General features: G+C 56.0%; 2 protein-coding genes across 2 annotated transcripts; one reads left to right on the forward strand and one right to left on the reverse strand.

Moving 5' to 3' along the window:
- The first annotated feature begins 908 nt into the window (after window positions 1–908).
- CA14 (carbonic anhydrase 14) lies at window positions 909–7,176 on the forward strand. Its single transcript, XM_004588847.4, has 11 exons — window positions 909–1,717; window positions 3,635–3,655; window positions 4,589–4,768; window positions 5,126–5,268; window positions 5,438–5,533; window positions 5,670–5,736; window positions 5,894–6,051; window positions 6,135–6,258; window positions 6,464–6,484; window positions 6,579–6,663; window positions 6,747–7,176. The coding sequence occupies exons 1-11, from the start codon at window positions 1,261–1,263 to the stop codon at window positions 6,811–6,813; spliced, it is 1,419 nt and encodes a 472-aa protein (XP_004588904.2). The 5' UTR covers window positions 909–1,260; the 3' UTR covers window positions 6,814–7,176.
- Window positions 7,177–7,576: 400 nt separating this feature from the next.
- Window positions 7,577–11,156, reverse strand: APH1A (aph-1 homolog A, gamma-secretase subunit). Its single transcript, XM_004588848.3, has 7 exons — window positions 10,801–11,156; window positions 10,102–10,272; window positions 9,893–9,966; window positions 9,518–9,640; window positions 9,230–9,357; window positions 8,695–8,818; window positions 7,577–8,369 (listed from the first exon to the last, which is right to left on the reverse strand). The coding sequence occupies exons 1-7, from the start codon at window positions 10,911–10,913 to the stop codon at window positions 8,305–8,307; spliced, it is 798 nt and encodes a 265-aa protein (XP_004588905.1). The 5' UTR covers window positions 10,914–11,156; the 3' UTR covers window positions 7,577–8,304.
- Between the last annotated feature and the right edge of the window lie 1,916 nt (window positions 11,157–13,072).

Raw genomic sequence — 13,072 nt, forward strand, 5'->3', positions numbered from 1 at the left:
TCACAGCAGACAGAAAGGCACGGCCTGTCTCAGCAGGGGTTGATGATCCAGCACATGCATTATTCTGCTCATTTGGCCCTTCTCCGGCTCCCTGTTTAGCTCCTGCTCCCTCCGTTGAGCTATTTACTGCCACTCAGCAGGAGCAAGGGGCAGGGGCGGGCGGAGGGAGCTCAAGTGGGTGCATCCATCCACTCCTCCCCAGCCCTCAGCTGGTGACCCTGGAGAAGGGTAGAGAGCAGAAAGGCTCCAATGTGTGGCTGGAAATGATCTGTGAGTTTCGCATTCACTAAGGAGGGATTTAGGGTGCACATTCCGATCGGGATTTCCAGTCCCGTGGGGGAACACACACACACAGCCCACATTCCTGACACGGGCATACTCCACGGGCCCAGTTCCCTGGTGAGGTGGCAGGCTCCCCTCACACCCACCCAGCCCCACCCCACAGCCTCTGCAGGGTCTGCCCGTACGCCTTTGTCAGGACGAAGGCCCCTGGGCCCCTCTGGCGTTTGGATCACAAAGTCTCTTACTCTCTTCACCCCTCCCCTCTTTTTCTCTGGAGCCCGCCTTTTTCCCCGAGGGCGGGCATGATGGTTTCCACAGCCTTCTGTCTCTTCTCCTGTCCTGCGCCTCTGTGTCTTGGCCAAAGGGTCAGTGTCCTCTTCAGTGACAAAAGCCGCCCTAGATCTGCACTCCCTGGGGAGGGAGGTGGCTGGGTCTTGCAGTTAGAGCCGCTGTCTCTTCATGGTGCTGCTGGAGCCCCTCCCCCGCTGGGCACACAAATGGGCTTTATACAGCAAACAAACCCGCCCCCCGCACCCCAGCCACACAGGCACGTGGACCCAGGCCTCACCGTGGGAAGGGGGTGGTGACAGGCGCAGAGAAAGACATCACTTCTTCCATGGGCCGGGGTTTAGTGCTTGACTTCCTGCCCTCACCTGCACCCCGAGTCCCCAGCTTCTGGCTCTCCAGCCTGCATTCCCTTCCCACTCCTGGGCAGCTCAGGTTCAGCAATGCTTGGATCCAGCCTTCCCCTACCCTCTGTGCCTTACCTCCCAGGGCAGAGGAAATGAGGACACAGTGTCCTTTGGAGGGGGCTGGATTGGGCCCCTGCTTGGCTCCCCGCTTGCTCCCCGGGACCCCTGAGTGAGCAGCCTCCACGTGAATAGCAGAGGAAGGAAGAGCTCACCCCAGCTGGGCTCCTGACCTAGGGCTCCAGTACTCCCAGTGAGGAGGGAGCAGGAGTGAGCCGGGCCATCGTGCATGCCTAATCGGCTATTTAAGGAGCTGTTCCCCAGCAGCCCGGTCACCGCCCCCCCCCACATACACCCGTCCAGAGCCACCTTAAAAGCGGAGGCAATTGTGAAGTTGCTGGCCAGCAAGTGGAGTGGAGGCTGCAGAGGAAGATTAAGAGGGCAGCGAGGCAGCCAGAGATTTGTCCTGGAACTCAGAAACTCATGGGACCCTACTAAAAACCAAATTCCCTGGAAGCGCACGGGACAGCAAGCTGAAAACAGATCAATAGACAACTCCAGGAACTTGCCCGCTCACTCACTCGCTCGCTCGCGCTCCCTCTTTCTCCCACCTTTTTGTTTTCCTCTCCCACCCCCTGCCTGTCCCAGCCCTCTACTCCCCAACTCCGCCACCCTGAGCCCTTCCCGGGATACCATGCTCTTCGCCCTCCTTTTAGAGGTGATTTGGATCCTGGCTGCAGATGGGGGTAGGTACGGGTGGATGTGTGTGGGGGTGGGGGGTGTCTGTGCTGAGGTCCACGTGCCACTGTGTGTGCTTAATGGGGGAGGTGAAGTGTAAACAGACACCTGGGACTGCGTGGAGAGACTTTAGGAGACCCTTTCCTTCCCTTTCCCTTCGCCCTCCCTGCTCTGCAGGTATTAGGGGTAAGGCAGCACTAGTAGGGGGCAGGGTGTGTGCACCCCCAAGCACAGGATTGGAGGGGGGGCTCTAGACTGCAGCTGCTCTCCAGAGCCTGTCCCTACTGCCGGGCAGGCGTGCCGGCAGCCCTCCTGGCCTTCCTTATTTGTGAGCTTCTTCAGGCAGGGAATCCTAAAGAAATAGAGGGAAGGACAAGAAGAACATGGAAGGAGGCAGGGAGCCACCTGCTGCCCAGTCCCAACCAACCCTGACCCCTGTGCCCCCTTTGGCATGCAGAGCAGAGCAACTCCTATCCAAGCTCTTCCCCAAATACAGCAGCTATCACAGTCAGCATTTGTTTGGCTCTTTAGTGTTGACAAAGGACTCTGAGGGGCACCCAAGAGGTGAGCAGGGACTCTTGGGAGCACAGGCCCAGGTGTGTCCCAGGAGTGGGACCTGGGAGCACCATAGCTCTGACTTTTGTGTTTCTCCTGCTTAGTGAAGTAGCCAGCACAGAGTAGGCATACAATTAAGGTTGGCGGGAAAAACAGGGTGACAGGGGTGTCCACAGTGTGGAAGGGGAAGGCGGAGGATGAGGGGGGATAGTTTCATGGACAGGTGCAAATCTCATCTGAAGGAAAAGGAAAAGTAGGAAAGGCGGCCAAGCTGAGAACCGGTGCATTGAAGATTTGGTGGGGAGGAATTCCAGTTGTTCGAGTGTTCCCCAGAGCCAGTAATAGAAGGCCATATGAACCAAGGAATGGGCTGGTCAGACCAAGGATGCTGTCGAAAGCATCCTACAAGTCTCAGAATTGTAAGGCACTGTAGGCAGCAGGTGCGGAGGGCTCCAGGGGAAAAAGCATGTACCGTCTTTCTCCAGGGTTTCTGGCAGTTTAAATATTGCAGCACAAATTCCTCCAGGACAGCTTGCCTTTTCTCCTGGAAGCAGTTTAGTCCTGGAAGGGCCCAGGACCAGCAGACCCCCCAGCCTCTGAGCCAGCGACAGGACTGCACGAGAGCCTGGCATGTGACCCAGCTGGCAGCTCTCTTCTCCACACACAATGCTCCACTTTCATCCTGTCCTGCCAGCCTGGCTGTGCGTGCCCACCCACCACCCTCAACCTAGGGATAGACCCTGCCCTGTCCGCTCCTCCTCACCACCACCCTCCCCTGGCTGGATGGCTGCTGCTGAGGCCGAGTTAGCTGGGCGAAGTCAGAAAGGAAGAATTTAAATATTAATTTACAGTTCAGTCCCTTCATTCATGCAATGTTTCAAGGCCAAGCAATAATCTGGTCTCAGCAAAAACCCATCCTTCTCTTCTCTCCCTTCTTTCTGGTTCCTTCTCTGCAAAGCCTCCCTAGTACCCTTACCTCACCCCATCCCACCCCACCCTAATCTTCCAAGGGTTAGATTGACTTGGCACACGCTGGAGAAACGTTAAGGGCTGGGCTGCCTGCACATTGGGATCCAAGTTAATTTTAGTCTCTGAACTCGATTTCTTTGCATTCCTCCTCCCCCTTGAACTCAGCAAGCATAAAGTGCAGCCCCAGCTGGTGATTTTTAAATAGGCCCCCCGACCTTTCTCTCCACCTCCGAGGTGTCCAGTTTCAGAGCTTCCTTTGGGAAGCACAGGAGTGGAGGAAGGAGAGTGGGCCAAGAGGGAGAGGGAGGTGGAGCCCAGCCCAGCGCCGCAGGGAGAGGAGTGGAGGACAGGGCTCTGCCCCAGGCTGCACCAGCTCTAATCCCTATCACTCTGCCTTTTAGGTCAACACTGGACGTATGAGGGTGAGCGCAGTACCCGCAGTACCGTGGGCCTACAGACACCTCTCTCCACTGGGACCACTTCCTGCGGGGTGTGGGGGACAGGAAGACCTGCTGTGAGGTTGGGGAGGAATTTTCCCTTAGCTCCTCAATCCAGCTCCTCCCCTCCCCTCCTGGGCTGTGTGTCTGTGTCTCCTAGACCCTGTTGTAATCATCAAATCCCACCCCGCCTGATTCAGCAGGAAAGCTGGTTAGGGCCTGGGTAAACCCATGTGGGAAGGAGCGCAGTGGAAGAGAAACAGAGAGAGAAGCCCTTAGCATAGCCACCAGTTCTCTGAGCTCTCTCTGTCCTACTGCAACCTACCCCCAATTTGCACCTGAAGCTACACAGAGCCTGAGGCAGGGGAGAGGAAGAGGCTGGTGAGAGAGTGTGTGCCCCCAGGGGAGGTGGAATTCATTCTCTCTGAACTTCTGATGAATGACTTGAGTGGGGTTCCACACTTGGTGCAAGGTCCAGTGTGAGAGCCAGCGTGAATGACGGAGAGGAAGGATGTCTGCCTCCCAGGCTGCCTGCACAGGCGGCCCAAGGAGATCCTCCCTTTCTAGGACCATCTGCCCCCATTGCCTTCCCTCTGCTCTCTAGCCCCACCTCTGCAAACAGCCAGGCTTTCTGTTCATGCCCTCTTCCCCTCACTCAGCTTCCCTGTCCTCCTCAAACTACAGGTGAGTAAAGTGCTGGTGCTCCCACTTATCACGAGGGTTGGGGAAGTACCCTCAGCCCCTGGAGCATAAAGCCCAGCAGGAACTCCTACCTTACCCAGCCTAGCCTAACTGGGGTCTGGGCCTGCGTGCAAGGGGGCACATTTCTACCTCCACACAGATCTTTAACTTGGTGAGGCAGGATCAATGGGTGGCTGGGGCCAGAGGACAGGACAAATGTCTGGTAACTTCCACCAGGCCCACACGGTCAGGAACACTGGCCAGCCTCTTACCCTGAGTGCGGGAACGATGCCCAGTCCCCCATCGACATCCGGACAGACAGTGTGACAGTTGCCCCCGAGTTACCCATTCTGCAGCCCCATGGCTATGAACAGCCTGGCACTGAGCCTTTGGACCTGCACAATAACGGTCACACAGGTAAGACCCAGGCTGGAGGGACTTCCGGGCGCCACTTCAAACCTCCAGAGTCTGGAGAGGCCTGGAGCATCTGAAAGCTTCTCTCACAATCGGGGAGATATGAACATGGGATCAGGCTCTTGTAGGTCAGGTGGAACCTGCATGTCTATGGCCAAGTTTGTCCAAGTTAGAATTTGTATTCAGTGAGAAAGGGGGAGCCAGGCTAGCAAAGCCTTGGCCTATGGGGCAGAGTGCTTTGTGGGGAAGAAGGCTAAACAGGGGACCAAGTCTCCCAAGAAGTGGTGACAGACCAGGTTGGGAGGAGTGGGAGCTATGACACACTCCCCCAACAAGCCTGGCTTGCCCTCTCCCGCTCAGTGCAACTCTCTCTGCCCCCGACCCTGTATCTGAGTGGACTCCCTCGGAAATACGTGGCTGCCCAGCTCCACCTGCACTGGGGTCGTCAAGGGTCACCTGGAGGCTCAGAGCATCAGATCAACAGCGAGGCTGCCGCTGCCGAGGTACCAGGCAACAAGAAGCCCACAGTGAGACAGGGACAGCTGGTCACTGGGAAAAGGATTCAGACACATAGCAAAGTCGTGCTGGGGTGAAGGGTGCAGTCAGAGCCAAGGCCCCAGAGGCAGGTAGAGACTAGCCGTTACTGACTCCACCCCCTCTCCCTTCCCTCAGCTGCACGTTGTACACTATGATTCCGATTCCTACGAGAGTTTGAGTGAAGCAGCCCAGAGGCCTCAGGGCCTGGCTGTGCTGGGCATCCTGATTGAGGTCAGTGGTCCTGGTCTCACCCAGGTTATCCCTCAGATTCATGGCTGCTGGCCTCCCTCCCCAGGCAGGCACTCTGTTGATTCTGCACACCAGTGTCTTACTCCTACCATACCTGTTCCATGCTCTCCCCCTCCAGGCAGGTGACACAGAAAACCCCGCCTATGAGCACATTCTGCAGCATTTGCATGAAATAAGACATAAAGGTGAGTCCTCCAAGGGTATAGGGCGAGAGATGACAGAATTTGTGGACACTTAAAAGCTGACCTGCGGATGAGCCCTTAGGAGGAGGCCATGTGCTGAACAATCCCCGCCTGGGGGAGCCCAGGGTGCAGTGAGGAAACCACGCCTCCTTCTCCCTAGATGAGAAGACCTCAGTGCCCCCCTTCAATGTGGGAGGGCTGTTCCCGCCACAGCTGGAGCACTTCTTCCGGTACAATGGCTCACTCACAACGCCCCCTTGCTACCAGAGTGTGCTCTGGACAGTCTTCAGCCGCAGGGCCCAGATCTCAGTGGAGCAGGTGAGCGGCGGGACAGGCTGGTGGCAGGAGACCCCACTCTCTCCAAGTGACCCTTCCCTCACTTGCACTCTTGTGCTCCGTAGCTGGAGAGGTTGCAGACAACACTGTTCTCTACAGAGGAAGAGGAGCCCTCCGAGCTCCTGGCTGAGAATTTCCGCATCCCCCAACCCCTCAATCAGCGAGGGGTCTTGGCATCTTTTAACCCAGGTGACTGTTCCAGGGTTGAAGGACATGGGACACAGAAGGTCTCAATGGCAGGAAGTAGGTAGCCTAAGGCTGAGAGGGGAGAGGGCTTCCAGGACTTGCTCAGACACCTGAGCGCCCAGCGGATTCTCCCAGGCGAAAGAGTGTGCTGCTCTCAGCCAGGCTGGCAGTCTGATGTGCCACTGACCCAGCTCTTCTTCCTTTCCAGCCGGATCCCTATACAGCACAGGTAAGACAGCCATGCCTACCGGGGCATTGCAAGGGGAAGGACTCCACATCTCCATTAGCCCTAGGCTGCCACCTGCCACTGCTATGTTCCGCAGGAGAAATGCTGAGTATAGCAGTGGGAATCCTGGTCGGCTGCCTCTGCCTTCTGCTGGCTCTTTATTTCATTGCTAGAAAAATCAGGTGAGGCCCTCCTCTGCAGGCCTTCAGCCCTTTTCTCCCTAACCTCCTGCTGGCTTCACGTTGGACTCTCTTCCTTCCTGCAGGAAGAAGAGGCTGGGAAACAGGAAAAGTGTGGTCTTCACCTCGGCACGAACCACTGCTGAGGCATAAACCCAGATCGTGGACGGCTGCCACTCTCGCCAGTCAGGGAGCCTCGAAAATGGGGCTGTACGGACAGGCCAGCAAAGGCTGTAAAGTAGTAGGTAGACGCCCTCCTTCTTCCAGACACTGCCTGACAGATTGGGGTGAAACCAGGCTCTCCCCCAAAGTACAGGGGAGCCTTGGGTTTCTCACAGCAAGCAGGAGCCCAAGAGGTTCTCGTGTTGCTAATGAGACTGGTTAGTTGTAGGGAAAGTTGGGGACGTGTCCCCAAATGCCCACTCCTACACTTTTATGTCCCTTTTCTTAGATATGTTGCAGGTTATTCCTTTAGGAAAAAGGGTTGATGTTGGGTTTTTGAAAAGGGTTGATGTTGGATTTTTGTCGTTGTTTTGAGTTTTTTGTTCAATTTATTTAGAAATTAAAGTTTTTGACCTTTGTTCTGGCCTATTCTTTGGGGCTCTTGAGGGTAGGAGAGTGTTGGAAATGAGCAAAGGATAGGGAAAAGCAAACATGGGCAATGAACTCCTGTTATTCCATCCCTGGAATGGGTGTGAGTGGTGACTGGGGGTGGTAGGGCAAGCGGCAGGTACCCCTACTTCTGGGAAAATACTTAACCCAACGTTTCCAGCATGAATCCACCAGCCCAGGTTTCTGTCTTTGCTTCCCAAACCATGTGGTGAAATTAAGGACTGGACAAAGAGACATGAGAGGGCAGAAATCTGAAGGAACACGTTGTCCCCACCCTTGAGAGTCAAGTTCCCCCCGCAATTATAAAGTCCTTTTTATTAGTCAAAATCACAGTCACCTTGATTAAAAGGACGGGACACCCCATCCTCAGCAGAAAATGATACAGTTTATAGAAAACCTCCCTCCCCACCCCACATCCCAATTAAAAACTAGAAAAAATCTGCCCTCCTTCCCTGCGATGTGATGGTGGCCTGACCTGTCCAGGGGCACTGTGGCTCCAGAGCAGGCAGGGTCACCCCAGCACCCTCCGCTTCACCTTGGGGAGAGAAGGGATGCTGGTGACCAAGGAAGTTAAAACCATTAGTTCCAGTAATACCAGTTCCCAAACATGCACGTCCTTCCTTTTCCCCAGGGCCTGGGACCTAGGGGGAAGGGGACAGAAATGAGCCCAGCTATAAGGAGCAATTGGAGTTGGGGGAGGAAAAGTAGCCCAAGGAAGTGACAGTTGTTCCAACATTCCTCCTCCCTTCCCCAATTTCAGAAGGAAAAAAAAAAAAAAAGAAAGGCAGTTGGGATGGTTATCATACCAAATATGGGTTCCCCTCTGAGACCTGAGAGAAAAGACTTAAGACGTCAGTCTGGGGAGGGGGCAGCTGGTCTACCCTTGAGCCTCCATTACTCTCCTCTCCAGGGCAATAGCTAAGCTAAGTCCCTTTGCTGGGCAACCTGCACTGTCCAGAACTGGAGATGGAGAAATATAGGGCGAGGAGATCAGGAGGGCACCCCAGGCCCAGGGGTCCCCCCCATGTTCCCTCAGTCCTCGGGTGGGATGCGCAGGGCAGAATACACCATCACCCGACTGTCCTCCTGCCGTCGGCCTGCAGAGGGGAAGGGGGGTGAGTCATGGGCGGGTGAGAGCAGAGCACTAACACATAGGGCGTCCTGGACAAGGGAGGGGGGAAGAGGGCTAAGTGCAGACTCAAACCCACATCGGTCCCTGACTGGCTGAACCCAGACTGCTCCTGCCAAAGCTTAGACACTAAAGGTCACAGATGGACAACACAAAGCCCTGGTGGTGGCGGGAGCGACCAACGAGGAGACCGAGAGTGGGCAATGGACCCGGGCTGGGGCTGGGCTCAGTCACGGGCAGTGGACAGGCAGGTGGGATCTGTCGGGCGATCGGTCCAGGTAGTCAGTCCTTACACGAGAGGCTGCGCTGGATGCTTCGGAGGGAGCCTCCGGCTGTGAAGAAGGCCCAGAGCCCCATGGATACCGTGACTGCATAGATGGGCAGCAGGCTGGCCTCATACCAGGGGTTCAGGAATGTCTGAGAATAAGGGTGTAGGGAGAAAAAGAGGTGAGTGTCTTCCCCAACCTGATCGCCTACAAATGTCACTCAAAGTCACACACCCCCACCACCACTACCAGGGCACCAGAATCTCAGGCTTGAGGAGATTTTTGACGTGGAGCACCATCAAATGTTTCCATTCCTCCTGCTCACTCGAGGCCCTCTGAATTAGTCTGACTGATCCATTCAGACTCTACCCCCAGCCTCTCTCGCAGAGCAGCTGGTGCAAGTGATGCTGAGGGGATAGAATCCACAGACTCACCTTTCTGCCTCTCCTGGGGCAAAATTGCTAAGGCTTGAGGGTGCGCCTCCACACCCCCTCTGCCCCCTAGATCCCACTCCCTAGGAAACCCTTCTCACTCTATTCTCAAGCCCTTGTCTGCAACTCACCAGTCCCGAGGTCAGTAGGTGACTGCCAACCACCAGGCCCAGGGCCCAGTACCGTCTCCTCTCACAGGCATCAAAGAACACAACTCCCCAGAAGGTATGCAGCAGGATGACGGCTGCTGTCAGAAAGGCTGCAGGGAGGGAGGCGGCAATGAGACACACCCTGGTTCTCTCCCAGCCTCCTGCCATACGGAGCCCAAGACATCTCCCAGGGAAGGCCAATGTGTCAGGGCCAGGGATGAGCTGGGACGGTGGGGAATCAACGAAGGCAAAACAGCAAGTGGGCCTTACCTGAGGTCAGGAAGTAATAGGGTGAGTCTCCATGGATCCCAACCACACCTGGCCCCAGAGCATCAGCCAAAATATTGATAACAGAGAAGACACCACTGATGATACCGAAGGACAGACCAGAAACTGGGGGGAGGGAGGGGCTCATGAATGCCGGCAGTGATGGGGACCTGATTCACCAGCGACCTGAGCCCTCCCCACGCCCAGGCACAGAGCTGCCGCGCCTACTCTCCCTCCACACCACCTCTGCTCAGCAGTCAGGCAGGAAGGCAGGCAGGAAGGCAGGCAGGAAGCCACTGAGGACAGGTGGCAGCTTAGAGGCTTCCCCAGGGACCGGGGTCTCCAGCACCTCCCGCCAGCCCCTCTCCCTTGGCTCACCATAAGCCATCTGGCGGATGGAGATGGGTGATCTTCCGTCCTCACTCAGCGATGCTAAGCCCTCATCTGCCTTCCTGGGGTGGGGTGGGGTGGGGTATACATGAGGGAGGGCAGGGCTGCTCCTTTCCCTGTGGTACCTCCTCTTCCAAAGCAGCCTGCCACCCCCTTTCCCAGGAGGGCTCCCCTCTCAGGCCATCCCATCGTCTTACTTAAGCAGCTTGTAGTAGGCAAAGCGGAACACCTCCTGGAGCAGAACAGACACAGCAGCACCAAAAATCAGCAGGCCATACTGGAGCCGGGCATCTGACCGGTCTGTTACATGGACCAACACGAACCACACCACAGAGGCCAGGAGCAAGGAGACCAGCCAGAAGAACGCCCTGAGAAGAGACAAGGGCAATGAGAGGCAGGCCAGGTTGGGGACGGCCAGAGGAATCAAAGTACGGACTCAGCCAAGCTGCGGCACAACACAGTGGAGGCTGGACTTCCGGATGGTCAGGCAGCCGGGGGACTGAGCAGTTTCCAACACAGCATTCATCTGTTGGATCTGGACCCGAATTTAGGGAGCTTCGGGGTGGGGAGAGGCAGCCTGTGTGGGCTCCGAAGGGGGAGGTGTCCATGCCCCAGTCGGTCCTCCCCTAGGGCACCTGACTGGGCCGACCCAGGTCAGCACAGCCCCCCCGCACGAGTCTCGGCCTTGGGCCTCTTCTGACGTCGTGGGAGGAATCTGCAATCCCTGGAAGGCAGAAATCAATGGCCGGAAAAAGGGCAAACCCTTCAAGTCCACCAACTGACCCTGAGCAACCTTCACCTCCGACTCATCTCCCCCAGTCCCAGGCTGCCGGACTCGCCCCCAGCTCCTCCAAACCCACCCCTCTATTTGACGTCTCCCCCAACCCATGACTCACCCCGCGACCAGGATGATAACGCGAAGAGGGTCCCCAGCCACAGTGATCAAGAAGAGAGCGAAGGCTGGACCGAACGCGACGAAAGTGCATCCGAAAAACACCGCAGCCCCCATGGCTGGGGCTGGGGGGCGGGGTGGAGGCTTGGTCCAGGGAGGCAAATGGGAGGAGTGCGTCCGCTGGGGCAGTCCGCGTCGGGTGGCGACGCGACCCCACGAGGGGCGCGGTGCAATGTCACCCCCGGACCCCGAGGAAGGGGAGGGGGGCACCGACACCCCAGAGGAAGATCCGCGCGACTTCCTCTACGGAAGCCGAGGAGGGGACAAACCCCGGCCGCAGCCCCATGGCCACCTCCCATCTAATCTCTACCCCCGGAAGGCCAATGGAGACCCAGAGTGGGCAGAGCTGAGCGGGGCAGGAGGCGGGGCTGCGAGGCCTGCTGGGAGTTGTAGTCCCGCGGCTCTCGCAGTCCGCTGCACCCGGTTCCGGGAGAGGCTGGGCCGGGCCCCGGGCGGGGTTGCTTGGGTTCGGTTGCTGCGCTGACCACAGGCTTGCTTTGTGGGAAGGGTGGCCTAAGCCTTTGTGCAGGGCTGCAGGAGGGGGAAGATCCTGTTTGAATGTAAGGGACAAATACAAAGACAGTACAGGATAGAGGGTGCAGGGAGATAGGGACGGGTATTGTTCTTATTTGAATGAGAGGAAATGGGCTAGCGTTGCTGCCGAAGGGATGAAGGTTAGACTTAGGAATCCTTTGGAAAAGCCAATGTGGAAAACCATAACCTGGAGGTTGCTAAGGAGACCTCCACCTGGAAGGACAAAACCGGAGAAGCCCGCAGGAGCCTGGGACGAAGCGGCTGGAGAAGGAATTCAGAGGGAATTCAAAAGTTAAAAGGCGTTGAGTTGAAAGAAGGTGACAGTCCCTCCCACCCCAAATCATTCAGTTTCTTTTATGTCATACTTCCTCTGTTTATTTTTTCCAAAACATGAACCTCGGAGGAGTGTTCTCCATAGGGCAGTGGAGGGGGGAGGGAGAAGAGAAATGAAATTGGAGAGGACAGGGGTTAGCCCTGAGGGAAGTTGTTTAGGTTAAAGAGTCCTAGAATAGGGAAGTGAGAGAATCTGGAATGTTGTTTTTGCAAGTGGAGTTTAAAGTATCAACAAACAAAACAAGACAAAACAAAACCACCAAAAACCCTCCCTATAGAAATGATGCTGTTAAAAATCATATAGAGAAGAACTGGGTTTCCTTTCCATTCTGAAAGTGATTTAGGATTTCACCCTTGAGCATACACCCACGTAAATGTTTCACATTCCCCCCCCCCCCCAGCATCTGAAAAGGAGCTGAGGAATAAATCATATAGATTTACATGGAAAGTCGCCAAGCATGCTGGCCAGTGTTCACAGCTTCGAGGCATCCTGTTCTTAGTGCACAGGCTGGGTCAGGGAAGACACAGGAAGTAGGTGCCTCTGCAGTTAGCTGGGCCCCTGGCACCTTCTCACTCCACGAGGAGGCTCTAAGCCATCTTGTTCATGGGTGGTTCACAGACTTGTGTCATGCCTGGCTCACTTTCGATGTTGCATCTCTTGAAAAAGCCCACACATCTCTGGTGCGTCCCCTCTCCACCCTCCCCAGCCCAAGGGCTCCCAATCGCCTGTCAAACCCAGATGGGACATAGTACCTTGTGCCCAACACATATGATAAATGTTTGTATAGGGAACAAAAGCAGAAACTCAAAAGCAGGAGAGGAACCAACAATTAGCCAAGAATTCGCAAGAGAGGATGTGGGTCTGATCCCCGCTTCTGCCCTGCACCCCCCCCAACTCTAGCTTTTGATCCCTGCAGACCCTTGAAGATCACCATGATGTCTCAAGTTGTTGATTTCTACCCACATCCAGGTGAGAGACTGGGATTGTTTGGCACTCAGCTTCTGACCAGCCTAGCCCTGGTTATCACAGGCATTTAGGCAGTGAACTAGCAGATGGGAACCCTAACTCAGTCTCTCTGCCTTTCAAGAATAAGTAAATGGGCCTGGTGCGGTAGCCTAGTAACTAAAAGTCCTCACCTTGCACACCCGAGATCCCATGTGGGCACCAGTTCATATCCTGGCTGCTCCACTTCCCAGCCAGCTCCATTTGTGAACTGGAAAAGCAGTGGAAGACGATTCAAATCCTTGGGACCCTGCACCCCCATGGGAGACCTGAAAGAGGCTACTGGCTCCTGGCTTTGGATAGGCTCAGCTCCAGCTGTTGCAGCTTCTAGGGGAGTAAACCAGCA

The sequence above is a fragment of the Ochotona princeps genome, chromosome 2, assembly GCF_030435755.1.
Source record: "Ochotona princeps isolate mOchPri1 chromosome 2, mOchPri1.hap1, whole genome shotgun sequence".
NCBI classification, from domain to species: domain Eukaryota; kingdom Metazoa; phylum Chordata; class Mammalia; order Lagomorpha; family Ochotonidae; genus Ochotona; species Ochotona princeps.

Bases quoted from the DNA above. Each gene is read 5' to 3' on its own strand.
- CA14 (XM_004588847.4), top strand. From the start codon at position 1,261: ATGCCTAATCGGCTATTTAAGGAGCTGTTCCCCAGCAGCCCGGTCACC. The intron at 5,269-5,437 runs GTACCAGGCAAC...CCCTTCCCTCAG, and splicing joins GCGAGGCTGCCGCTGCCGAG to CTGCACGTTGTACACTATGA. The intron at 6,485-6,578 runs GTAAGACAGCCA...TATGTTCCGCAG, and splicing joins CGGATCCCTATACAGCACAG to GAGAAATGCTGAGTATAGCA.
- APH1A (XM_004588848.3), bottom strand. From the start codon at position 10,913: ATGGGGGCTGCGGTGTTTTTCGGATGCACTTTCGTCGCGTTCGGTCCA. The intron at 10,273-10,800 runs GTGAGTCATGGG...GTCTCTTCTCAG, and splicing joins GTTATCATCCTGGTCGCGGG to GGCGTTCTTCTGGCTGGTCT. The intron at 9,967-10,101 runs GTAAGACGATGG...ACCCCACCCCAG, and splicing joins GCCTACTACAAGCTGCTTAA to GAAGGCAGATGAGGGCTTAG.